Source organism: Emys orbicularis, chromosome 25 (assembly GCF_028017835.1).
Source record: "Emys orbicularis isolate rEmyOrb1 chromosome 25, rEmyOrb1.hap1, whole genome shotgun sequence".
Classification (NCBI taxonomy): Eukaryota; Metazoa; Chordata; order Testudines; family Emydidae; genus Emys; species Emys orbicularis.
The window spans coordinates 1064577-1089911 of NC_088707.1; the positions used below are offsets into that span (position 1 = coordinate 1064577).

Here is a 25335-nt window from a genome sequence, read left to right on the forward strand (position 1 = left end):
GCTAATGATGCCTGTGCGCCTGCTCAGATACTCCAGGGAGAGGAAAAACCCTGCAAGTGATGTGGGGAAGGTGCCTGTATGCTGCCTCCACGACCCACTGAATTAGATACAAAGGTGACGTGCTGCACAAACCGCCCCCCTCACTCCCAGGAAGGACTCCCCCAGAAAGGGTGGCTCTTAATGCCCCTGGCCGAGCCTGCATGGGAACCCCTCCTTCCTTTGCCCCTGGGAAGGGCAGAGCTCCAGCGCCTGCAGTTATCTTTGCCTTTGTCATATTCCAATAAATGCCTCTGGAAATTGTGCTTCCAAGTAGATTATTAAGGCAGCTGGTGGCAGGCGGCCAGCTCAGTGCCTCAGGGACTGTTCCATGAAGCACACGTTCACCTAAGAGGCTAAAGAGTGTTGGGTGGGGGGGGATGAGATTTTCCAGCTCATTGGATTAAGTCCTGAATTCACAGGAGGAGAGGGGAGAGCAGGTGTATTACCTGGTGGCCACCTTCCCACACCCACCCCGCCATGGACACAGCAGGGTTTCTTCTCAAATAGTTTACGAGAAAAGCCTCCCACCCGCATCTGTCCTACAGGAAGAATCGATTTGGTTGATGCTCCAGCTGCTGTAATCACACCCCACTGGCACTGTGCAGTCAGCCATCTCCATTTGATCTGTTTTATTCACAACCACTGTACAGAGTCTCTAAAAAGCCTTTTACAACAAGGTCAGTCTGTCCTATGGCGAGGCAGGGCAAGGGCAGCGCTTCTCACTGACGCTAGGGGGCCAGAGCAGAAGCCGAGCTCCAAGGCCCAGCAAGTACAAGCCTGATGCCTCTTGCCCAGGAGAATGGCTTGGCACGAGGGTGTAAAAGCACTTGGCCCGATGCTGCTGGTTTATGGTTCTGGGGCAAAGAGGCACTGAGAACTCAGCCCCTGCGCAGGGGGCAGCACCCCCCTCACTGCAATGGGGCTGGCGGCTCCTGGCGAGGAGTAAAGCACAGAGGTGAGTTGCCATAAAGGGGAGGGACAGGGTCTGCACGTGCATTTCCTATAACCCACACCCTGCCTTCAGCAAACATGACCCCAGGGGCCTAGCTCAGGGTGTCAGGGGTGAAGTGCTCTCCACCCAGGGCATGAGTCCAGGCAGAGGCCCCAGGCAGCCTGGGCCTGCGTCCCTGGCACTCGCCCTGTGGGTGGGGGTGGCCCTGGTGCTTTCTGGGAGTGTCTGAAGAGTGGGGATGTGGGGTCAGTGAAGGGCTGGGACCCAGCTAAGCAGGAAGCATTTCTCAGCTGACACTAGGGGGTGCTCTGAAGCAAGGCTCCCCATGGTGGTAGGGCATTACCCTGCCCCACTCAGGTTCCTGTCCAGCTGCAGCCCGTGCTGGGGAGCAGGTGAACCAGGCTGGGCGGGACCCTAGTGCTGCCACCATCAGACTTCACAGGGGCCCGTGGGGGGCAATGCAGATCCTCCCTGGGGCTGTCGGACAAAGCCAGGAGTCTGGCGGCCACGCTCCAGGCGGTGGCACCCGCAGCAGACACCATGGGGCCGGCTCCGCAGGGACAAAGCTGGGAGGGGCACACAAGGGCAGGAGTCGCCAGTGCTGTCTCCACACCCGGAAGAGCCTGTGGGGCAGGGTGCTGCCTGGTCAGCTCACAGCAGGGCCTCTCACCACCCCTCCAGGGCAGCTGGCGCATGACTGAGGTAGTCCATGAAAATCGGTGCTGGCAGGCCGGTTACTGCAGAGAGAAAGAGAAGGGGGCTAAGCCGGCGCTGGTCCCAGCAGGGGGCACTCACCCTGAGGGGCCTATGGGCAGGAACCAGCCGTGCGCACACTCGGGGGCTCAGAGCCGCGTGCCCAGCCCCCCAGGAAAACCCGGCCCGTCACTGTGGGGTGTGCAGTGCCTCTGTAGCACATGCTCCAACACAACTCCTTCTGTGCCAGAGGGAGCGTGGCCCATGAGGAGGTGCCACCCCTGGGGTTCGGTGGGATGGGACGCTACAGCCCAGGAGGCCCCCCAGCAGCCCCCCCCCCGCACCCGCCCTCACCGTTCGGCTGAGGTCTCCGGCGAACGTCACCCCTCTGCTCGGCCGCTGCTCCTGCGAGCCAGTACTGCTGCCGCTCAGCGAGTTCCTGCGCATGATCCCTGCTGGGAGCCAGACGGGGTGAGTGGCCAGGGGGCCACCGGGCTGGGGGCCCTGAGCCGCCCCCCAGGTGCCTGCTGCACAGCCTGGCATGGTGTTCGGCTGGCATGTGGGGACATCTCCCCTGCCATGGAACACGCAGGTTAACGCCACCTCCCCCAGGACAGAGACCGGAGGATCCTCCGTGCAGCCCAGGGTGTGGCCACCAGAGAGCTCCCCACAGCACATGCCCCTGGGCACTAAAGCCACATGGGGGTCCCAGACAGAACGAGGACAGCGGGGGGGCGGGATCAAGTGCCAGCAGGGAGCAGCCAAGGATGGCGGGGACGGGGGTCAGGTGCGAGGGGGGGGGGCTGGGGGGTCAGGTGCCAGCAGGGAGCAGCCAAGGATGGCGGCGGGGGGTGGGGGGTCAGGTGCCAGCGGGCCAGGTACCTGCGGGCTGCAAGAGGACAGTTGGGGGGGGGGGGATGGGACTGGGGAGTCAGGTGCCAGCAGGGAGCAGCCAAGGACAACGGGAGGGGGTGGGGTCAGGTGCCAGCGGGGAGCAGCGGGCCAGGTACCTGCGGGATGCGAGAGGACGGGGGAGGGGCTGGGGGGTCAGGTGCCAGCGGGGAGCAGCTGAGGACAGCGGTGGGGGTGTGTGTGTCAGGTGCCAGCAGGGAGCAGCCAAGGACGGCCCGGGGGGGGGGGGGGGGGGAAGAGATCAGGTGCCAGCGGGCTAGGTACCTGCGGGCTGCAAGAGGACAGTGGGGGGAGGGGCTGGGGGGGGTCAGGTGCCAGCGGGGAGCAGCTGAGGACAACGGGAGGGGGTGGGGTCAGGTGCCAGCGGGGAGCAGCCAAGGATGTCTGGGGAGGTCAGGTGCCAGCGCGGAGGAGCGGGCCAGGTACCTGCGGGCCGCGAGAGGACAGTGGGGGGGGGGTGTCTGGGGGGTCAGGTGCCAGCAGGGAGCAGCCGAGGACAGCGCGGGGGGGTCAGGTGCCAGCGGGGAGCAGCGGGCTGGGTACCTGGGGGCTGCAAAAGGACAGTGTGGGGGGGTGTCTGGGGGATTAGGTGACTGCAGGGAGCAGCGGGCCGGGTACCTGGGGGCTGCGAGAGGACAGTGGGGGGGGGTGTCTGGGGGGTTTGGTGCCTGCAGGGAGCAGCGGGCCGGGTACCTGGGGGCTGTGAGAGGACAGTGGGGGGGTGTGTGTGTCTGGGGGGTTAGGTACCTGCAGGGAGCAGCGGGCCGGGTACCTGGGGGCTGTGAGAGGACAGTGGGGGGTGTGTGTGTGTCTGGGGGGTCAGGTGCCAGCAGGGAGCAGTGGGCCGGGTACCTGGGGGCTGTGAGAGGACAGTGGGGGGGGTGTCTGGGGGGTTAGGTGCCTGCAGGGAGCAGCGGGTCGGGTACCTGGGGGCTGCGAGAGGACAGTGGGGGGGGGTGTCTGGGGGGTTAGGTGCCTGCAGGGAGCAGCGGGTCGGGTACCTGGGGGCTGCGAGAGGACAGTGGGGGGGGTGTGTCTGGGGGGTTAGGTGCCAGCAGGGAGCAGCGGGTCGGGTGTCTGGGGGCTGCGAGAGGACAGTGGGGGGGGTGTCTGGGGGGTTAGGTGCCTGCAGGGAGCAGCGGGTCGGGTACCTGGGGGCTGGGAGAGGACAGTGGGGGGGGGTGTCTGGGGGGTTAGGTGCCTGCAGGGAGCAGCGGGTCGGGTACCTGGGGGCTGCGAGAGGACAGTGGGGGGGGTGTCTGGGGGGTTAGGTGCCAGCAGGGAGCAGTGGGCCGGGTACCTGGGGGCTGCGAGAGGACAGTGGGGGGGGGTGTCTGGGGGGTTAGGTGCCAGCAGGGAGCAGTGGGCCGGGTACCTGGGGGCTGCGAGAGCTCCAGGCGCTGGAGGCTGTTGCGCCGGGACGGGTTGAAGCTGCCCTTGGAGAGGCGTCTGTGGCGGCTGGAGAGCATGGCAGCTGGGGAGACGATGCCGGGGGGGGCCTGCTTCCCCATCCGGAAGTACAGCTCCTCGATCTCCCTCTTCTGCACAGCCTGCAGCGTCTGCACTTCAGAGAGGTGCCTGGGGACAGCAGGGCCGTCAAGGCAGAGCAGGGCCCAGACGCCTGTTTCTAGCCCAGCTGCCCATAGGGAGGAGACTGGCAGGAAGCTACCTTACCCCGCCCCAGCACTGGCCAGCAGCCCCCCGAGAGCTCCCTGGAGCCGGAGGCGCTTGCACAGGGCCCAGCTTGCTTCCCTGCCGCCCCCCCCAGCAGAGCAGCACATGGGAAAGGCCGAGCCGGGTCCCCCACTCACTTCTGGCGCAGGCTCTGCAGCTCCTCCCAGATCTCCTCGTCCTCGCTCTCCGTGTCGTCGCTGCTCAGATAGGACAAGCTGCGCGCGTAGCTCATCCACACCTGGCTCACCACGGCCTGCTGAGGGCTCTCGGCACCGCCCTCCCCGGGCCCCTCCTGGTCGCTCTCCGCCAGCGCCACCGGCGTCTCCTCCTCGGCCAGCTGCTCGTCCGGGTCCTGCACCGGGGTGTCGGGGACAGAGTCCGAGTCGGGGCTCGTGCTGCCCTCCGTGGCGGAGGAGCTGGGCACCGAGGGCTGGGAGGAGGCGCCAGCCGCCCCCTCCCAGGGCTCCAGGCCGCTCTGCTCACTGTCGCTCTGGCTCTGCTGCCCCAGGGGGCTGTTGGCTGGGTCCTTGGACGCGGTCACCTGGAACCGGCCCAGAATCTGGGGCTTGGCCTCTGGGAACGAACGGGGAAGGGCGGGTTAGCAGGGAGCCAGCTCAGCCTGGGCCAGGGCAGGTGTGAGCACTGGGCGTGGCTCTCCGTGCACTGGTGGGAGAGCTGTCACCAGGCACTCTGCGATGCCAGCCCTGTTCCCACACAGCTCAGCCAGCAGCTGCCACCCTGAACGCTGCTTGGAGGCCTTTACCTTCGTTGATGGGGGACAGCCGGGCCTTGGCCGTGCCAGGAGCGGGCGACTCGGAGACGATCAGGTGGCTGCTGGGTTTCGGGGAGCAGGGCGATACCTAGGAGAGAAGCCGGTGAGCCAGGTCAGGGAGCACCAAGCCGCCCCCATGCAGGGTCCTGGCCCCGGCAACATCCAGGGCCATCTAATCCCCGGCAGCAGATGGGCCGGGGATTGAGCTGCGGCTCCTTGGCTCAGGCCCAAGCCTCCAGATTAACAGGCTGCTCTAGGCCTGGCGCCGAGCCAGCGGCTCGTCCCCCGGAGTAACACCACCCCAGGGCTGCTCTAACTGGTCCCAGCATCACCCGCCCCTGGGGCCATTCCACCGCAGCCAGCCCCTTCCCACCAGCCCTACACCGAGAGCTGGGGTCTCGCGCCACCTGGGGGCTCCCCTGGGGGCATGTCCTGGCTGTGCCCCCACATTCCTGGGGCCTTCTGGCAGCTGTTTGACCCACCTCACGCTGCAGCGCCCAGGCCCCTTCTGGGGGTGCTTACCGAGCCGCTGTCCAGCGCCCCCGCAGCAGGAGCTCTCACCGATGACAGCGGACTCTCCCCGGTGCCGCTTCTTCCCAGGCCCTGAGGGGCAAGAGCTGGCCCCCAGTCCCCCGTGACGCGGGTGCTGGTGAGCTCCTGGGTCCCATTGCAGCATGGCGCTGGCTCCACCAGGCCTGCGGGGCCAGGGGAGGTGGAGTGCGCCGGCCCCAGGTACAGCGACTGCGGGCGAGGTATCGGTGCAGGGGCCAGGGGCCCACCCAGCGGGGGGGCAGCCAAGGAGACGGACGGCAGCAGCGTCTGGGCCATGCTCATCATTGCCAGGGAGAACATCTCAGCCAGCGAGAACAAGGGGGAGGTGGCAGGAGACCAGGGGGGTGCAGTGGGGGCCGTGCTGTTCATGGGTGGGCTCAGGGGGCCCAGGCTTCCCCTGGGTGGCGTGGTGGGCAGCAGGGAGCCCCCAGCCTGGGGCCCGGGCCCGGCCGTCTGTGGGAAAGACTGGGACGTCGGCGGCTGGTACGGGGCCAGGCCAGGTGCCATCAAGAAGGAGGGCCAGCTCCAGGCAGGTGCACTGGGGGAACCTGCGGAGGAGAAAGGGATGAGCATGGGGCGGGGGGAGGGGGGGGTTAACCATGTCCCCACTACACAGCTGGGTGCTCCCCCTCCCTCTCATCTAGGGTCCCCACATCCCTGCCCCCACCCCCCTGCAGCTAGCTGCTCCCTCGGTGGGGCTGCAGCGTGGGCATTGCAGCTCGGCTGGGGGCCGTGGCTGGGCCTGGGGAAGGTGGGGAGGCCGGTGTCGGAGCCGGTACCTGGCGGTTCTGCTGGGAGCAGAGGCTGCAGCCCAATGGGCTGGGTCCCTGGCGGGGTGTCTGCGAGGCTGAAGACGTCGTTTTCAGAGGGGGAGCCACTGAGCGAGGGCTGGACCGGAGCCAGCTCCGACTGGCCTGGGCTGCTGCAGCCCAGGTCTGGGACAGAGACCGAGAGTCAGTCCCCACACCGCGCAGCCCCGACACCCCAGAGCAGCAGCCCTCCCCCCACTGCAGCTGCCGGACAGGGGGCAGCGCAGGCCTCTCCCTGCATAGGGCAATGCCACCTGGCTACCGCTGCCCGGGCTGCAGGCACCCAGCCAGCCGCAGGAACCGCCCTTCACGGCAGACATACTTCCATCACAAGCCAGCGGGCAGCACAGGGCCCCCTGGCCCAGCCCCCCAGAGAGGGGGTCTCGCAGGCCCAGGGCTGGGGCGCCCTATTGGAGGGGGGCAGGGGGTGGCAGGCACGTACCGCTGAGCAAGGACGAGGCCGAGATGGAGTGCGAGAGATCCTGCAGCTGCAGCTCCGCCTGCCAATGAGAGACAGGGCCTGTGATGGGCCAGGCTGGGGCTGCGGCAGGCTCTGCCCCCCCCCCCCGCACCCCCCCCCGGGACCCCCCGGCAGAGCCTGGGAAGCTGGAACATGCTCTCTGGAGCGATGCACGGGGGGGGGGGGGCACTCACCGGGAAGGCTGCTCACCGAGAGCGAGGAGGCCACTCACCGGGCTGCCGGAGGGTGGGGGGGGGGGTTGCTCAACGGGGGGCCGGGGGGTGCTCACAGGGGAGTGGAGAGGCACTCACCGGGGGTGAGCCACGGGCGGGCTGCTCACCGGGGGACGAGGGGGAGGACGGGGGGGGGGGCACTGCTCACCGGGGGACGAGGGGGAGGACGGGGGGGCACTGCTCACCAGGGGACGGGGGGGGCGCGGCTCATCGGGGGACGGGGGGGGCTCACCGGGAGGCCGTTGCTGGTGGCAGAGGGCGACAGGCTCTCAGGCTGCGGGCTGCCAGCCGCCCCGGTGGCACCATGCCCGTCCTTGCGCAGCAGGGTCTCCACGCGCTGGATGATGTCCTGGATCCGATGGATGAAGCTGTCTTGCTCCGACTGGAGGATGAACTCGTTATTGACCTGTGGGGCCGAGCAGGTGGGTCAGTGCTGGGCGTGGGCCCCCCAAACCCTGCCGAGCCCGGCCAGGCCCTGCACTCACCATGACGGCCGCAATCTCCTCCGGGTTGTCCCCGTCCAAGTCGAACTTGAAGGTCACCATCTTGTTGTTGTAGGTCTGCAGCTGGCACTCCACCACCCGGTCGCTCTTGTCCGAGATCTGCGGGGCAGGGGCAGCTCACAGGCAGCTGCGGAGACCCCCCCACGCCACCCCCCGCTGGGAGCCAGGTAACACACAGGGAGGGGCCAGAGCTTGCGGTACCAGGCCTGTGCCAGCCCCGCTTCTCAGCCTGTGCAGATGGGTGGGTTTGGGGGGCCCTTTTGCCCCCTCAATGGAAACATGAAGGGCCGATCGGCGCTTCTGCCCCCCGCGTCGTTCCCTGTGAACTGCACGTCCACACAGGGCAGGAGAGCGGGACCCGGGGCGCTGGAGCAGCCGCCGCGGTGCCCCCATGGGGCCAGGGCCAGCTAGGAACCAGGGAGATCGGCCCCCCGTTCCCTGCCACCCTGACCTGCCCCCGACAGCCCCCGCCCCACACTCCCATTCACAGCCAACTTCCGCCCCTCGGAGCCTGTGGGCGAAGGCAGGGCAGGTGCCGGTGGCGCTTACGTTGGTGATGCGCAGCCTCGACCTGGCTCGGCGCCGCAGCAGCTTCCCCGAGGCCCGCTTGGCCGGCAGCTTGGCATTTTGCTCGCTGGCCGAGAGCCCTTCGCAGCCGTCGCTCAGGCCGGACGCCACGTCAGACGCGTAGCTGGGGGGAGGCCGTAGCACCACAGCACAGGGGCAAGAGTTACTAATGGCCGATCCCACCTGCCCCAGCCCAATATCCCCCGTAACCCACCCTGATCCCCCTCTCAGCGACCAGTTCCAGCCCCTCCCAGCCACCACCTCCCAGGGGGGCAATAGCTGACTCCTCCACCAAGGGGCTGGGGGCACGGCGCTGACGGAGCAGGGCCCAGACGTACCTATCCACTGGGGAAGAGAACTCGCTGGCCGGGGCAGACGGCAGGCGCTCCATGGGCGAGCTCACTGCAATGCTCTGCGGGGAGAAGCCGGAGTGAGGGGGCATCATGGCACCCCCAGCAGCCCCCCAAAGGGGAGCGCCAGGTGCCCCTGTGGCAGCGCAAGGCCCCACTCACCACGGGGAAGCAGCTCTCTGACTGGGCAGCTGGTGGGCTGGAAGGGTCCCCAGTGGAGAAGGTGCCCGAGTGGCAGAGGGACAGGTCGGGCGAGTCCACGAACCCAGAGGAGCTCAGGTACCCGTCCGTCTCGCAGTCAGCTGGGGAGCAGAGAGCAGGGTGAGTGGCCAGCCCAGGGGCCCAGCCCACCAAATCCTGGCCGCCAGCTGCCCAGCCCATGGGGGAGGGCCAGGGCAGGCTCCCCCCAGGAGCTACCGTTTCTCGCCCCCCTTCCCCGGGAGAACGGGAGAGAAAGAGGAGCAGCTGCCTCGAGCCATCACTGCCAGGCTCCCCACAATGCCAGCCGCAGATGCCAATGAGAGTCTGGGAGCTGCTCTCTCTGCACCCCAGGGAGACGCAGGCCAATGCCAGCCACACCCCTCCCCCCGCCCCGCGGTGCCCACGCACTGGCTACGTACAGGCGGTGGAGGAGTAGCTGGTATGCCGGTACAGGAAGTGCTGGTGCTGATCTGCCTCGGGCTCCTCAGGCTCTGGGGGGAAGGTGCCCCCAAAGACAGAGTCCCCGGAGCCAGGCGTGGCCGGCGAGGCCTGGGGGGTGGCAGGCACCGGGGGGCACTTCAGCTCCTCCAGCAGGGGCAGGACGCCCGGCTGCTTCTCCTGCTCCTGGCGCCGCAGCTCATCCTGCGCCCGCTTCACCTTCTCCCGCTTGCGCTTGATGGTGACCACGCGGTCCCGCACCGCCTTGGCCACCAGCTTGTAGTCCGCCTCGCACACAAAGCCCAGGGTCACCTGCAGGAGGTGTGGTGGGCGCGTCAGTCCCTGCCCCGGCCCAGCCTGGCAGAGCGATCCGGGCACAGGTGAGGTCAGGGCACCAAGGGAGGGGGGGACTAAGGGATGGGGCTCGGTTGCGCCGGGGCAGCCCAGGCAGAGGGTAAGACGATCGCTGCCCCAGAACGGACCCTGCCCCCTGCACAAGGCAGCAGCGCCCGCTACAGGCAGCGGCAAGCCAGCAGCACAGATCCCAGCAGCTTCCCCTGCGCCAGAGCTGTGGGCAGCGTGGGTCCGCGGAGGGGACCGGGCCTGGCCCAGATCATTGTCTCCCCATCCCAGGCGGGGGCAGGGCTGCTCCCCCACCCCCCGTGGGCACCTACCATCTCCTGGGCCACCTCCTCGGCCACGTCCTTGTGCAGCTCGAAGAGGAACTCGAGGGCGTTGTTGTCCTTGTACTTGCCGTGCAGTTTCTTGGTGTCGTCCATGCGCAGCCAGAGCTTGAGGCCGGACTTGACGCCGTCGTCCTCCTCGGCCAGCTCCACGTGCACCCCCGTGTCCTCCTGGAAGAAGGAGTGCTCCAGCAGGTCCTGGATGGTGTACCTGGCAGACAGGTCGGGGTCAGCGCAGCCTGGGCACCCTGGGGGGCCGCTGCCCAGCCGGGGAACCCATACGGCACAGGGACCCCATCCAGCACAACTGGCACCACGGGACAGAGCCCGGCACATGGACTGAGCCGGCACCAGGGCACCCTAGCTCATCTGGAACCCGGGCCGCCAGCCCAACCCGGCCAGACCCCTCTACCCCAGAGGCCTCCAGCCCCACAGCCCTGCCCCACCCCACCCCACCCAATCTCAGGGCCCCCCCCCCCAAGCCCTGTGGCCCCACACTCCTGCCCTGCCGCACCCACCTCTCAGTCTTGTTCATGCGAATGCAGCCCTCAATGATTTCCTTCAGCTCTGGCACCTTCACCTTGTAGAAGCTGTTGGGTTTCATGCCCTGCAGGGAGACATCCCGACAGTCAGGCAGGTCCCAGGCCAGGCTGTGCCCGAGCAGCTGTGACACCCCCTGCAGCGCTGCGAGCAGACGTCCCTGAACGTGCAGGGGGCCGGACTGAGGTGAGACTGGCCCTGTGAGCAAGTGACATCTGGGGCTGCCCTCTGGCTCCGGGGACCTGACTCCCAGTACCCGCAAGTTGAGCTTGGAAGGGACCCCACAGGGAGGGGCCGGGAGGAAACACCGCTCACCCCGGGGACAGAGCCCTGATTCAGGCAGGCAAGAGCCAGTGGCTCAGAGTGAGCAGAACCACCCAGCACCAGTCCCTGGCCATGCCCCTCCCTGCCCCAAGCGAGGGGGCAGAGCAGTTCGGGGGGACGGGAGGTCATGGAGCAAACCGGCACCATGCTAGATCTGGCCGGCTCAGGGTCGTTAAGGCTGCAGGCTGGCCCAGGGCAGCGGAGCGGACCAGGTTCAAAAGAGCTTCCTGGTTCCACCCCATTAACGCTGGAGGCTGCTGCTCCCAGGTCCCGGCACGCCAGGGAGCAGCGCGTGGACAGCCACGCGGCCTCCGCCAGACAGAAACCTGCGGCGGGGAGCAGAGCAGGGGGCAGCTGGGAGACACAGCTATGGGGGAATGGGGCCCGCCTGCAAGGGCATCCAGGAGAGCCGCTCGGCTCCCCCTTCTGTCCCCAGCCAAGGGACCCAAGAGCTCAGCCGTGGCTGGCCTGGGCATCTCTGCCCAAGTGTCTGGGCGTGGAGCTGCTCCCAGAGCAGCCTCAGGAAGGAGGGAACGTCTTAGCTAAGGGCCAGGCTGGGGTTGAGCGGCTCCGGGGGGGGGGGGGGGGGTTCCCTGGCAGAGCAGTGCCGGCTGGGGGGTCCCCGCATCGAGGCGCAGACGCAGCCACTCACCGAGGTGACCTTGCGGTAGATCTGGGCGGCGTTCTGGCACTCCGAGTAGGGGTACTCCGAGGTGGCCATCTCCAGCATGCACATGCCGAAGGCGTACACATCCACCGCCTCGTCGTACTTCTCCTCGTACATCTCGGGGGCCATGAACTCCGGGGTGCCTGGGGGCGCGGGGAACACAACTCAGCACCAAGCTGCTCCTTGGGGCTGGCTAGCCACACCCTGCCGGCCTGGGGGGGGGGGGCTGGCTGCAGAGGAGGCTGTGCTTAGCAGAGCCAGGCTGGTGTTGACCACCCCAGAGGTCCCATGGCGCAGGGCGCCCCCCGGACCGCGAGTGGCCCCTCAGCCAGGCTATCCCGGGGAACCCGCCCCAGGGGCCCGGCCGCTCGCACGCCCAGCGCCCCGGTACCTATGACGCTCTTGGCGAAGGAGGCCCGCTTGAGCGTGGCCAGGCCCAGGTCCCCGATCTTGACGGAGCCAGTGGGGCCGGTGATGAAGATGTTGTCACACTTGAGGTCGCGATGGATGATGGGGGGCGAGCGCGTGTGCAGGAAGTGCAGCCCCTTGAGGATCTGCCGGCTCCAGCGCTGCAGGACCTTCAGCTTCATCTCCTTGAAGCGCTTCAGGTAGCTGCGAGGGCGACACGGGCGGCATGAGGGGGCGACTGCAGCTGCTGCCCCCGGCCAGGCGCCACGGAGCTGGGCAGCAGGGTCCCGGCGCAGGCTGCGTGGAGACTCTTCTCGCCCAGGCAGCACACACAGCTGGCTCCGCAGGTGCCAAGGGCCAAGCATGGCCTAGCGACGGCGAGCAGCCGGAGCTGCCTGGTGCAGCGCAGCGCGGCGAGAGAAGGGCGCCCGGGATGCACTGACAGCTGTTCCTGAGCCGGCGGGCGACACGCTGTGCAGTGGGGCCTCAGGGGTCGCGGAGCGCCTGGCAGGCCCTGGGCTTTGCCCCAGCACCGCCACCAGTTCTCAGGCCCACCCCGGTATGCGGCTGCAGCCCAGCTTGGCCGAGAGGAGCTCTGAGCTCTGCCCGGATCCTGCCCCGGCCCCTTCACGCCAGGCAGGGGCGGCTTGGAATGCAACTGGCCCACATGCCGGCCAAGCTCGCTGTGCCAGCAACCACAGCTGTCACACGCAGGCCAGACAGGCTCCCCCCACCTGCTAGGACCCTACCCCCTCTCCCCACAGGCCCCAGTGCCCCCTCTCCGCCTGCCACACAACCCCCACCCAGCCAGAACCTGGAGCCCTCCCCCCTGCCAGCCCAGCCCCACTCACGTTTTCAGGGTGCCCGAGGTCATGAGCTCAGTGACCAGCACGATGCAGATCTGGCCCTTGATGGCCGACTTCCAGGAGTCGTAGAAGCGGACAATATTGGGATGCTGCAGGCCCTTCAGCATCTCCACCTCCTCACTGAAGCGCTGCCGTTCAGCCTTCGACAGCTTCCGAGTCTGCAAGGAACCCACAGGGGAGGCATGAGTGGCCACTGGGGGGCGCCCTCTGGCACAAGGGACCGGTCCTGGCCTGAGCCAGCCCCATACCCCTGCCACAGAGCCCCCCCCTCGCTCCCCCATACCCCTGCCACGGAGCCCCCCTCTCGCTCCCCCATACCCCTGCCACGGAACCCCCCTCTCGCTCCCCCATACCGCTGCCACGGAACCCCCCTCTCGCTCCCCCATACCGCTGCCACGGAACCCCCCTCTCGCTCCCCCATACCCCTGCCACGGAGCCCCTCAAAACAACCCAGCCACTAAGCCTCCATGCTCCCACCCAGAGATGGAGCCCCTATTGTTTCCCCTATCCATCCTCCCGGCTCCCTTTGCCAGCCACATACATGGCAGCAAGGCCACGCCAAGCTCCCAGTACGGAGCCCAGACTGGCTGCGTGGGCACCGGTGCCCCGCACAGACAGCAGCCATGGCCTGTCCCAGCAGCCCCGTGAGTGCTGCTGGCGCTGCCCAGGGCAGCAGCATTACTCACGTAGCAGAGACGAGCACCACGGCACCAGCAAGGCCACGCAGAGCGTCCTCCCCCCCCCCACGCCCTGGAGCCAGCGCAGGGCTGGGGAGCTGGCAGCCGCTAATCGCGCCGGCTGGACGCACTGTGCAGCCCAGCTGCCAGACTCCCCCAGAACGCCCCGGCCCAGCTTATCAGCACCAGAGACAGCCCGTATCTGGGTCAGGATGGACATGGAGTGTCGGGGGAGGACAGAGCAGCCCGGGGCTGCGGGCACAAGAGCGGAAATTCACTCACCTCCCAGCCCCAGAGAGCAAGCAGGGACAGCCGGACCCTTTGCCCAGCAAACAGCCGGGCTCTGCACAGAGAGAGCCGGGGCCAAACCAAGCCTCCTGTGTGCCAGCCCCCGCAGGGGAAGGACATGTCTCCCCCACCCCTTTCAGGGAGCAGAGGGGCCCGGCAGGGACAGGGCAGGGGTGAGACTTTTTGGCTTACTCTGGATTTGCTGCTCCCCTGTTAAGCCACATGCTAGATGGAGGGAGGGGCTGGGCCAGCATTTCAGCAGCTGGCTGGAGGGGGCACGGTGCCCACGCAGCACGCTGGGGTGTTAGTGAGACAGAAGCCGCCCCCCGCCCAGCGCTGAGATTCTCCAGCGAGGACGCAGGTCACTGGCTGGTGAGGCAGCGCAGGGCCCCTCTCCCTCCTGCGCCCAGTGGGCCCAGCCAGAGGAGGCTGCCCACTCGCACGGCGCTGGGCATGCGCCCATGTGGACGCGGAGTGTCACCGACAAAGCCACCGGTGTCTGCACCTCCTGCTGCAGCTGTGGGCCGTGCAGGGCCGGAGATCGGCGCCACCTTTTGATTAAAACCTTTATCCAAGGGGGGGCAAACCCGACTCCTCCCCAGCAGCCCACCCAGCCTGCCTTTGTGCCCCAGCTCAGGGCACGCACCTGCGTTCGCGCGGGGGCTTGTTTCCACTGGGGATTCCGCCCCAGCATAGCAGTCCTGGGGCATCAGTCACCAGCCCCTGCACAAGGGGGGGCCGAGGCCTGGTGACCCCCAGGTGCCAAGCACCCCCCACCCCGCGGCTCAGCAGGGCCTAGGTAGTTGGGTCCCAATTCGCAGCCTGAGAACTTGTGACAAGAGACAGGAGGGAGCGCTCAGCGCCCCAGCACAGCTCCTGCCAGCCAATGCCCTGGCCAAGAGAGAACTTGTGTGCACAGGGGCAGCCTGCCCTGGGCTGCCCCCTCCACCTGGCATAGCCCCCCCAGTGTCTCCCGCCCAGCCAGCACGGCCCCTCGGGCCATCCTTGCACCCGTACACAAGGAACAATTCCTGCTGCCTCCTCGGAGAGCGGGCGGGCGGCTGGCGAGTGCAGACACAGGGCACCTTTATGGCAGGGGGCCACGCGAGCCTCAATGCCGCCTTTGTTGGCAGCACAGGCACGTCAGGCTCTGGGCCCGGTTTTTCCATGTTCCTCCTGCTCAAGTTAATTAAAGTGGCAGCAGAAGTGGAGCTTTGACAGAGGCTTAAAGCACCGTGACTAAGAGCCCAGCCCCAAGGTCAGCAGGGAGGGCACAGGCACCTGCCCCCTAGGGCTCAGCCTGGCAGCTCCATCCCCTCACCAGGGCTGCTGGCGCCAGCCAGGACAGCTTCCCCTCCGCCCCCAGGCCAGGCAAACGCCCATGAGTCCTGCTCAGCACACACACAACCCCTTCCTCCGCCCCCTCTCCCACTGCCTCCCCCACGCTCCCCCCTCCAGCCCCCCACCCCACAGCGCTCCCCGCATGCTGTCCAGGATCTGGAGTCCCCATGCATTCCTGTCATGTGCTCCACAAACCAAACCCTCCCCTGGAGCCGTGCCTGGCCGCTGGCATGCTGGTAACTGTGCCCAAGGCCCTGGAGTTGCTGCCCTGCTCGCTCCCGCGCAGAACCCAGCACTGTCCGGAGAAACTGGCACAAGTGGAGGGCTGATCCCACTCCCCCAGCGCCAGCCACTGCCCGGCCTGTGGCACTCTCTCCCTAGACAGGGGCCAGAGCTCCTGTTCCCCCACCCGCAGGGCGCTACGGGGCCACAGCTCTCTCCTTGGCCCTGGCCAGTGATAATACTGGGGAGCCGGGCCTGGCGTGGAGGCGAGATACGCCAGCAGTCGCTGCGAGCCCAGTTTGCCTTGGCGTATCTTTAAGGCAGGCGCATGAAATGACGTGAGCCTGGAGCAGCAAGAGCTGACTCCATCCACGGCCCCCGGTCGATTCCTGGCCTGCGCTCGAAATGCCGAATGTGCCGCGCGGGCAGCGTTTCCTGGCAGGGCCCTGCCTGCTGGGAGCGGGAACACTGCTCCTGGGGGGCTGCAGCCCTACATCCGACAGCAAGCACCCCCCTCTGCCCCTCCCTGATGAGAGCAGGGCCCATGGGAGCCTGTGGAGGGCTGACCCCCCCCTGCCCCAGCGCCAGGCAGCGAGCAGGCAGAGCGCAGGCAGGATCCGGAGCTGCCCGGCTGGGACAGCTCTCCACATCCCTGCACTGACAGCCAAAGAAACCAACGGCTCGCGGCTGCCGCGTTCCTAAACACTGGAAGCTGCTGGCTCCAGGGAGCCGTGCGCTCGGCCCCTTGGCTCGCAGGAGCCATAAATCAGCCCGGGAATCTTTCGTAATGTTTTCGTTGCATCATAACTGGCCCCGTGGCTGGGTTGCAGCTGCCCAGTGCCCCACATGGGGCTGTGCACAATCCCCTCCTTTCAAACCCACGTTCGGGGCCCTGACCCAGCCCAGCCCAGAGCAGGGAACCCGCCGAGACCAATGAATGGCACCTTTTAGATCCAGGGCAAGCGAACTGATCTCCAAGCCCCTCCTCTGCCAGTCCTGACCCATAGCAGCCCCTGCTAGTACAACCGAGAAGGAGACCACCATTCCAGCCTTGGCTTCTCTCGAACAAGTGCTCCCAAACTGAAATAGCAACCAACACATCCAGTGGCACCAACCTGAGACCCAGCAAACTCGTCAGGGACCAACTGAGCCTCAGTTAATTACAAACAGCAGCCGGAAGCACTTGGTCCTTCAGCACTTGGGGAGTCGCCTGAGAGCATCCCAGCCCCAGACAGTCCCCGGGCAGCTCCCCACCCCCAGTTTCCAGACCCAGAGGGGGGAGGGGAGGGGTCTGGCCTGGCACAGGGCTGGGCTCCGGGAAGCCACACGTCTCCCAAGGTGCTCACGAGGAACCAGATCCAGGAACTCCGGAATCTGTTGCCCAAGCCTGTGAGCTGCTGCTGAGAGAACAGGAAGAGCCCCACGCTGCCCCCCACCCCAGGGGCTCACCGTGCCTGGACAGAGCATACGGGCTCCCCCAGATGGAGTGCTAGAATGCAAGGGGGGATCGCGCCACCCCCAGAGCTGCGAGGGCACAGCCTGCCCTCCAGTCCTGTGCCCCCCATGCCCGGAGGGCAATAACCAGGCGGGCACACGCTGCTTAGCGTTCTTGATACATTACCATTGAGATGTGGGGGCTACGACTGGGCAAGGGAGGGGCTAGGAGCCAGGATGCCTGGGTTCTGTCCTGGCACCCTTTCGGCAGCACTATGTTTGGTGAAAGTTCACCTTGTGGGCCAGGTGCCCCAGCAGCTCCACACAGGCCAAGATGGCCTGTGCCCAACGAACAAGCCCCAGGAGGGCGCTGCCAAGCAATGCCAGCAGCAACCCCCGCCCCCCCGGCTCCACTCACTGAGAAGGGCCCCTAAGGCGTCTGCTCAGCATATGCACCGGCAGGTGATGCACCCCCCAGCTCCAGCAGCCTCGCTCAGCCCGGAGGGCAGGGACACAATGTACCTCGCTAATAGCCGCCTCGTGCACAGCAGTACGACGCTCTGGGTCACAGACGCTGGAGCCGTCTAACAAGCTGGGATGGAAGCCCCCTCCCCCCCCCCCCCCCCCGCTTGCCAAGGCAGGGCTGGCCTCCTCCGGGCGAGGCTGAACCAAGGGAGTTCTGGCCAGTCCCTGTGGGCAGGGGGGCCGGGACCAGGAGAAAGGCTGCAGTAAGTGTGTGTCCTGCACATGAGGAGAGGACCCGGGGCGAGCAATGAGCACTTGGAATTAAAGCCCAAAGCCGGGGATTTGCCGTGTGTTGGAGAAGCGCCACTGAGCTCCCCGAGGGCTCTGCAGACACCGTCTGCCTCCCGCCCCAACTCCCAGCTGAGGGGTCCCAGCAGTTCAGCAACCCAGAGCCACCGAATCCCAAGTGCCAGAGCCGGCCGGGCTCTCACTGCTAGGTCCCGCTGCCAGCCCGGGCGCCCCGCTGCTCTCATTGGCCCCTGCCGAGGTGGAGCTGGGGGAGGTGGTGTGGTATTTTTACACGTTTCTTCCTCTCCAAAGGTGTTTATGAGGCTCTGGCTACAGACCCAGCTCTGTGATGCCCTGGGCAGCAGAGCCAAGCAGCAGCCTCTGAAAGCCCCATTGTGCAGGGCCCAGCATCCTGGAGAGGGGACCAATTTACATAATTATGGTGCATTTATAGCTAAAAGCCTCTGCAGGCCACCATAGCGAGTGCAGCCTGGCCCTGAAATAGCACCCGGCCATAAATCCCCACCTGGGCTGGCCCCACAGACCTCTCCAGCTAGAGCCAGCTTGCTGCTGCCCCAGAGAAACAGCAACCCGGGAAAGAGCGTGGCTGGCACAGAACTGCCGCCTGGAGAAGAGATCAGCCCCCGCCTCTACGGAGCCTCCTCCCAGGCTGGGAGCAGAAGCCCAGCCTCCATGTCTACAGCGATTCTGTGTCCCTCACCCCTCGCATCCCACAGGAGCTTGAAAACAACTCAGCTCTTCCATTCACTTCCTGACTGGCACCCACGGTCAGAGCACCCCTGGGCGCAAGGAGCCGAACCCTCCCACGGCTGCTCAGCTAGTGGGGTGCAGGGGGCAGATCGTTTTCCTAGGTCCCATGAAGCTCAACAGCCCCAACATGTACCAGGAACCACCAGGCCTGGAACAAGCGGCTCCCAGATCAGTCTGGTGGGGGCAGAAACCCACCAACCCAACCACAGCCAGGCGGAAAGGGGCTCCCAGAGCAGCACCAGGCTGCTTCGTCAGCAGGCAGCCAAGGAGCAGCACCTGGCACCTCCTTACACACCCAGCCCTGCCCCGAGGGTCAGGCAAGTACTGACAGCCCTGCTAGAGCCAAGACTTCAAGGGAGGTCTGTCCCCCAGGAGAGGGAATGGTACTGCCTGGACCAGGGAATGGGGCGTTCCCACAGATCAACAGGTCCCCCAGCGGTGCCCACACCACGCAGCGTAACCGGGGAGTACAGGACCTCTCGGGCCAGGCCGTGACCAGAGCACCTGGGCAGCACTGTCCCAGCATGCGCCAGTCTGAGGCGCAAAACAAGAGCCCAGCCTACAGCCCCAGTCCACCCTGCCTGGGCAGCCAGTGTGGGGTCTCCCCCACTGTATTGCTACCCATGGGGAGGCCGGCTCAGGGCTCTGCCACCCAGAAGCTGCATGGACTCACACCCAGAACGACCGGGGGGGGGGGGGGGGGGGGCCTGCGCTGGGGCCAGTGGAGCAGTAACCAGAGGAGATGTTACCCACCTGCCCTGAACCTAAGGGCCACTAGGACAGCCTGGAGCTGCGTTCCCAGCTGGGCATGTGGGCGCAGAGGCTGCCCCCAGGGACCTGAAACGCACCAGGAGCCCATGCCCCCCCTCCCTGGGGTGTAACGCGACCCCCAGCCGTGCAGCGCCAGTACAGAGAGGCCTGTAAGCACAAGACAAGCTAAGGCTTCTGGGTCACCACCGGACACTCTCCCCGTGCCGTCCCAGCCCAGGCCCCCCCGGCCTCTGACCACAAGCCCCAGGAGCAAGGCCTGTCCTGCCAGTGTTTGGGATGCGCCCAGCACACAGGGGCACTACCACAGACACTGTAAAACAGCAACCCCAGAGGCCCCTGCCCCCTTGAAGGGCTCACGTCCACCTGGGGGGGCCCAGCTTGGGTTCACCAGCCCCCCTTCCTCAGCTCTGCTCCGCCCACAGCAGCACGGGCTCTGGGGAAGGGACAAGCACTCGGTGCATAAGGAGAGAGCGTGCAGACACGCCCTGGCCAGTTCAGGCAACTCCAGCTCTTGGCTCTGCGCCACTGCCCACGGCGGCGGGGGAGAGGGGGGGGGGGTCGTCCTGCAGGAAACCGCTCATGATAAACAAATATTTACCAGTTGGACCCACTTTGGGCCTCTGGTTTCCCCAGCCCCTCCCAGCATCCCCCAGGCATCGGTCAATAAAAACACTGCTTTAAACCTGATTTCAGAAACCAGAAATGTGACAGGCCAAGACTATTATGTGTGGGAAGCCCAGGGCTGGGGTAGCAGGGGGCTCCGGGCCAGGACGGAGGGGCACCGGCAGAGCTGGGGGGGGGGGGGGGCGGGGGCAGGGCTGGGGTAGCAGGGGGCTCCGGGCCAGGACTGAGGGGCACCGGCAGAGCTGGGGGGGCGGGGCTGGGGTAGCAGGGGGCTCTGGGCCAGGACTATGGGGCACCGGCAGAGCTGGGGGGGGGGCAGGGCTGGGCTAGCAGGGGCTGCGGGTCGGGAGTGAGGGGCACCGGCAGGGCTGCGGGTCAGGAGTGAGGGGCACTGGCAGGGCAGCTGGGTGAGAAGCTCAGGACTGGAATAGCGGGTCAGGGCTGAGGTCAAGTGACCGTTTATATTTTAAAAGCAATAAATGACAACTGTGTGACAAATGCAGGACAAAGCTATTTCTGAAAGGGCACAACCACAACCACTTTTATTTGTGGTACAAACTCCTATATTTGTACCACAGCGGCTGATTCTCTGCAGGATTAGGGCTCAAAAACAGGCTTGTTAAGTCTGCTCACATGCTCCTTGGCTCTGCATGGCACAGGGGGCTTGGGACAAGAGATGCTGAATGAGGAAATCCTAACTGAGGGGCACTGGCAGAGCTCTGTGGGGGGGAGGTAGCAGGGGGCCATGGGTCAGGGCTGAGGGGACTGGCAGAGCTCTCGGGGGGGAGGTAGCAGGGGGGCCGTGGGTCAGGGCTGAGGGGACTGGCAGAGCTCTCGGGGGGGAGGTAGCAGGGGGGCCGTGGGTCGGGGCTGAGGGGACTGGCAGAGCTCTGTGGGGGGGAGGTAGCAGGGGGGCCGTGGGTCGGGGCTGAGGGGACTGGCAGAGCTCTGTGTGTGTGGGGGGAGGTAGCAGGGGGCCGTGGGTTGGGGCTGAGGGGACTGGCAGAGCTCTGTGGGGGGGAGGTAGCAGGGGGCCGTGGGTCGGGGCTGAGGGGACTGGCAGAGCTCTGTGGGGGGGAGGTAGCAGGGGGGCCGTGGGTCGGGGCTGAGGGGACTGGCAGAGCTCTCGGGGTGGAGTTAGCAGGGGGGTCGGGGCTGAGGGGACTGGCACAGCTCTCGGGGGGCAGATCAGGATCGAGGGGTATCAGCAGAGCTGGAGGAGGCAGCCGAGCCAGGGCTGGCGCAGAAGCTCGGACCGGGCGGCAGGGGATGGAGCGCTCAATGCCCGTCTGTTCTGGTCATTCCCTCGGCAGCCCCTGGCACTGCCGGCTGGCGGCAGAGAGGACACTGGGCTCTACGGACCCTTGCTCTGACCCACGTGACTGTTCTTGTGCTTTCCTGGGACTCAAGGGGCAGCAGGAGCTGTGTATCCCCCTGCCTCCTCCTGGGAAGATGCAGCCTGCTGGCCTCCAGAGCCCACATGGAGCGGCTGGCACTGCTCAGCACTGATGCCTGCAGACAGGCCCCCCACTCGGTGGCCCCCCAAATCAGCATCACTTTGTAAGCACACCAGAAAGCCGTCTGGCACCATCCCCACGACAGCCGGCCTGGCCGCGCCAAACACTGCCAGCCAGGCTAAGAGACCAACACAAACAGCCCCCAGCCCCCTCCCCCCGCCCCAGCAGGGCTGCAGGACGTCTGCTGGGTACCTCAGATTCAGCCTTGCAAACGGCCCGTGCTCTCAGCCTGACGGGCGCCCTCTGACGTGGCCTGTGGAGAGAGACTGGGATCCGCCTGGCAACTCAATCTGGAGCAGCAACACTGGGGCAGGGTTGAGAACCAACCTGGGGCCAAGACAGGTGGCCAGATGCCCCCCAGGCTGCGCTAGCAGCGAGCGCGGAGAACGGGCCAGGGACGCACATGCCTGGCACAGCCCAAATACAGGATACAGCACGTGACAAACCCACAGAGGGGGACACAAATTACACACCCAGGAAAAGCCAGGCACCATGGGGCTGACCGCGGAGAGCGTGACTGTGACCTCTGGGCAAAGGACCTCAATGCTTGACCCCGGGAAGCGTCACCACTAATACCAAGGGGCTTCTGCTTTGTGTGCAAGGTGGGAAGCTTCAGGAGAAAACTCCGGGAGACAGAGCAAAGCTCCAGTGGGCAGACACAAAGGGCCAGCCTGCTGCTCAGGGCACAATGCCCCTTCCTCCCAGAACCACGCAGGAGTCCCTCCGCCCACCCGGAGACGCAGCCGTCGGCGCGTGCACACAGCGACGCCCCACGCTGCTTTCAGGGGCAGGAGACAAACTCGCAAGACACGTTTTTCTGTGTAAACAAGGACTTGGAACTCACAGCTGCACCAGCCGCCCCAAGGACGAGGGTGGTCAGAGATTTTGGACTGCAGCCGAAGCCCATCCCAAGGGGTTATGTGGAGATGTGGGGTCCTCCGGAAGGGATAGTCCCCATACAGCCCTGCTCCTGGTTGCAGCAGGAAGGAGGATGGGGGCTAGAGAAACCAGTCCCCTCTCAGCACAAGCTCCCCAGCCCCAGCAGAGGGAGGCTGGGGTTGGAGGAGGAAGGGATGGGAGAGCTGGCAGGAGACCAGAAAGCGCCAGGTCCGGGTGTGTTCAAGCAGCTCCTGCATCCAGCCCCTAAGGGCACCACAGAGCTTCCGGCAGCGTCACACAAACCGGCCACGGGTGCCCACCAACAAATCTCTGTTGATTAAGCCACCGGCACCACACTAGCCTCTGTCAGGAGAACCTGAGAGGAACCGTACCCCCCATCTACACTTCAGAGGCACCTCCAACACCTGCCAGCAGTGCCCCGAAACCAGAAACTGAAGGGGCCAGTTCTGTAGACCACGGCACCGAGCTGGCAATGGGGGCAAGGCTGGCATTTGAAGCAGCCCCTCTGATGGGCGGGGCAGTGCATGCAGAAAAGGAAGCCCAGAGCCTGGCACTTAAGGCCTGATACACAACTACAACCTCTATGGGGCAGGGATTGGCATGCACGGCACTAGCATGCTGGCTGCGGGCGCTGCCATCACCAAGGGATGAGAATGAGCCATGCAGGAAGCTGCAACTGATGCAGAACTGAGCTGTGAGGAGCCCAGAGCAGCTGGGCAGCGAGATGCTGGGAGCATTTCACACCAGGGCCCAACATGCCGGAAGCTGGGAATGGGCGGCAGGGGATGGATCACTTGACGATTCCCTGTGCTGTTCATTCCCTCGGGGCACGTGGCATTGGCCACGGTCAGTAGACAGGATACTGGGCTAGATGGACCCTGGGTCTGACCCGGTCTGGCCGTTCTTATGGCAGATCTGGCACGGCAGCAAGATCCCAGCACATGGGCACCTACGGATCTGAGCCATGCTGGAGGTAGGCAAGGGCATGCGTTGCTTGGTTGCTGCAGTCCATCTGCAGAAATGGCACCAATGGGAATAGCCATGAATTACGGTAATTCAGTATCTATGGCTGCTGCTGCCAGCTCTCCTACGTAAGAGAAATCACAGGTCTAGCGTGCCAGCCACGGGAGGCCACTACGGAGAGACCTGGGGCTGCAGGAGCCAGAGATAACGGAGAAATGAACAGATGTGGCCCCAATCCCCCCACACACCTTCTCGGAGCTCCTTCTTCCCCAGTCTGCCGCAGTATCACAAGTATCTCTGGGAAATGGGAGGCCCAAGGAATAAGAAAGAGGCTGAAGCCAAACGAGGGGGCAGGGACCTGGGGGAAGCATCCCGCACATGCCCCCACCTGAAGTCTGAGACGTGTCTTGAACTCAGCTTTGGGGGTCCGGGAGAGCCCAACCCGACCCACGGCTCAGTCCCAGGGCCATCAAAGGGGCACTTGGGCCAGCCACAAACCCCAGACTTTCTTAAACCCCTCTGGTGAAAGGAGCCACTGACCTGGCACCTGCAGAAAAGCTGGCCCAGCCGAACGGCCTGCCCTAGCCCTGCCAACACCACAGGCAGCGCCAAAGCACTGACCCAGGGCCCAGGCCCATCCTGCTGGTCAGTCCCTCCTCACTCCAACCTGCCTAGCTCAGCAATTCAGGGCCAGGGGCTGGGGAAACTCCCACACAGCCCTCACCCCCGACCCACCCCTGGAGCCTGAGTGCCAAGGGGCGGCCTTGTGCCCCAGCGCAGCGTCTGATTAACCTGAAGTAGAGCCCCATTGATCTGGGAACCTTGGGGGTTTGTCAGAAATCAGGGTCCAACCAACTCCCCACTCTCAGGCACCCTGGCTCCTGACCCTGCAGAACATTACCTCCTCCCCAAGGGACTGCGCCTTGCCCAGCCAGCCACCTCCGGGAGCCGCGGCACCCACTTCCCCGCTCAGAACTCAGGAGACCCCATTCTCCCCCACCCCCCGCCACAGGCCAGCCAGGTGCCAAGGGACTGGGGGCTCCTGGCTCTGTAGCACCCCGCCCTCCTACAGGCTGTGCAGCAAAGTGACCACTGGCGAGCAGACGGCCCCGGGGACCCCCCGGCCCACCTGAGGGCGTAGGCGCTGGAACGGGGGGCGCTGGGGGCGCTTTCCATCATGTCCAGGGTTTACAGTTTGGTTCAGTGTCTCTCAGCCCTCCCCACGCCCCTGCCTGAGGGCGCCTGGCCCCGATAACCCCCGCCCCCGTTGAGGGCTCCCGGCCCGGGGCCCGCACCCACCTGCAGCTCGCACCAGGCCACCTCCACGGTGGTCTCGGTGTCCAGCCCTTTGTACACCGTCTTGAAGGAGCCGCGGCCGATCTCGATGTCGAACTTGAGGAACCGGCCGTCCGGGGAGGTGGCCACGGCGCGGGTCTCGATCTCCTCGTTCTCCTCCTGCGCCCGGCGGCTCTCGTCCGGGGGGGCGCCGCGCGGGGAGACCCGGCCGGGGGGCGGCGGCGAGGGCGTCTGGCCGCCGCTCTCGCTGCCCGAGCCGGAGCGCGCCGCGGGCTCTGCGCCTTGGAGAGCCCGGGGGTCCCCGCGCGCCTCCTGCGCCCCGGCCGGGCCGGACCCCGGGGGCCCCTCGTAACCCAGCCGCTCCAGCTCGGCCGAGCTCCGCCGGCTGAACCTGTAGGAACCGCGGCGGCTCTCGCGCCCCCGGCTGCGGAGCGGGGCTGCCCGGCCGGGGGTCCCCGGCTCCAGGGCGATGCCGCAGCCGGACAGATCCACCTCGGTCTGGGACATGGCTCCGGCCGCGGGGGGCCCGGCCACGTGGAGCATCAGCATGGGGGTGCGGGGGGTCCGCGCCCGGGGCCAGGCGGGCTCCCCGCTTCGCACCTGGAGGCGCAGCAGCCTCCGAGCCCGGACTGGGAGCCGCTGTGCGGCGCCGGCCCTGGGCTGCCCGGAGCCGAGCTCCGCCTGCCTGGCGCCTCCCCCTCCCCGGGCGCAGCGCACGCCCCCCCCTCCCCGGGCGCAGCGCACGCCCCCGGCCCGCCCCCGCCGGCAGGGGAGCGGGGTGAGCGGCAGGCTCGGCGCCTGCCCGGGCTGGGAGCAGTGGGGGGCAAGGCCCGCCCGGGGCTCCCCACTCACCCCCCAGCTCTGCTCCCGACCATCAGGAGGACGCAGGTGTTGGTGAGGCTGGGACAGTTCAGAGCCTTCCCCTCCCGCTCTCCGGGGGGGCAGCTCCGGGAGTGACCCTACAATAACAGCGCCACCGAGCCAGAACAAGCAGCCCGAGGAGGAGCCTGGCCAGCCGGACCCTCTGCGCCCCCGTCCAATCCTCACATCCACCTCCCTAGCCCGCTGTTCCGGGCCTCGAGCCGGCTGTGGTGGCCACGCGATAGGTGCTGCCCCTTGTCCCCGGCCTTCTGTC

The 25335-nt window shown here is 66.6% G+C and overlaps 1 protein-coding gene across 1 annotated transcript; it reads right to left on the bottom strand.

Annotated features, from left to right (window-relative positions):
- Nucleotides 1-654: 654 nt before the first annotated feature.
- Nucleotides 655-24822, bottom strand: WNK4 (WNK lysine deficient protein kinase 4). The gene is made up of 20 exons (XM_065422595.1): nucleotides 24204-24822; nucleotides 12629-12801; nucleotides 11761-11981; nucleotides 11355-11512; nucleotides 10357-10445; nucleotides 9830-10049; nucleotides 9137-9467; nucleotides 8679-8818; nucleotides 8505-8578; nucleotides 8149-8290; nucleotides 7582-7698; nucleotides 7329-7502; nucleotides 6846-6903; nucleotides 6374-6529; nucleotides 5565-6142; nucleotides 5034-5130; nucleotides 4408-4843; nucleotides 3972-4174; nucleotides 2039-2139; nucleotides 655-1728 (listed from the first exon to the last, which is right to left on the bottom strand). The coding sequence occupies exons 1-20, from the start codon at nucleotides 24747-24749 to the stop codon at nucleotides 1726-1728; spliced, it is 4017 nt and encodes a 1338-aa protein (XP_065278667.1). The 5' UTR covers nucleotides 24750-24822; the 3' UTR covers nucleotides 655-1725.
- Nucleotides 24823-25335: the final 513 nt, after the last annotated feature.

Excerpts from the sequence above, each read along its gene's own strand:
- WNK4 (XM_065422595.1), bottom strand. The coding sequence starts at position 24,749 with ATGCTGATGCTCCACGTGGCCGGGCCCCCCGCGGCCGGAGCCATGTCC. Across the intron at positions 11,513-11,760 it reads CTTCGCCAAGAGCGTCATAG|GCACCCCGGAGTTCATGGCC; the intron begins GTACCGGGGCGC and ends CCGCGCCCCCAG. Across the intron at positions 7,699-8,148 it reads CGAGGCTGCGCATCACCAAC|ATCTCGGACAAGAGCGACCG; the intron begins GTAAGCGCCACC and ends CCTGCCCCGCAG.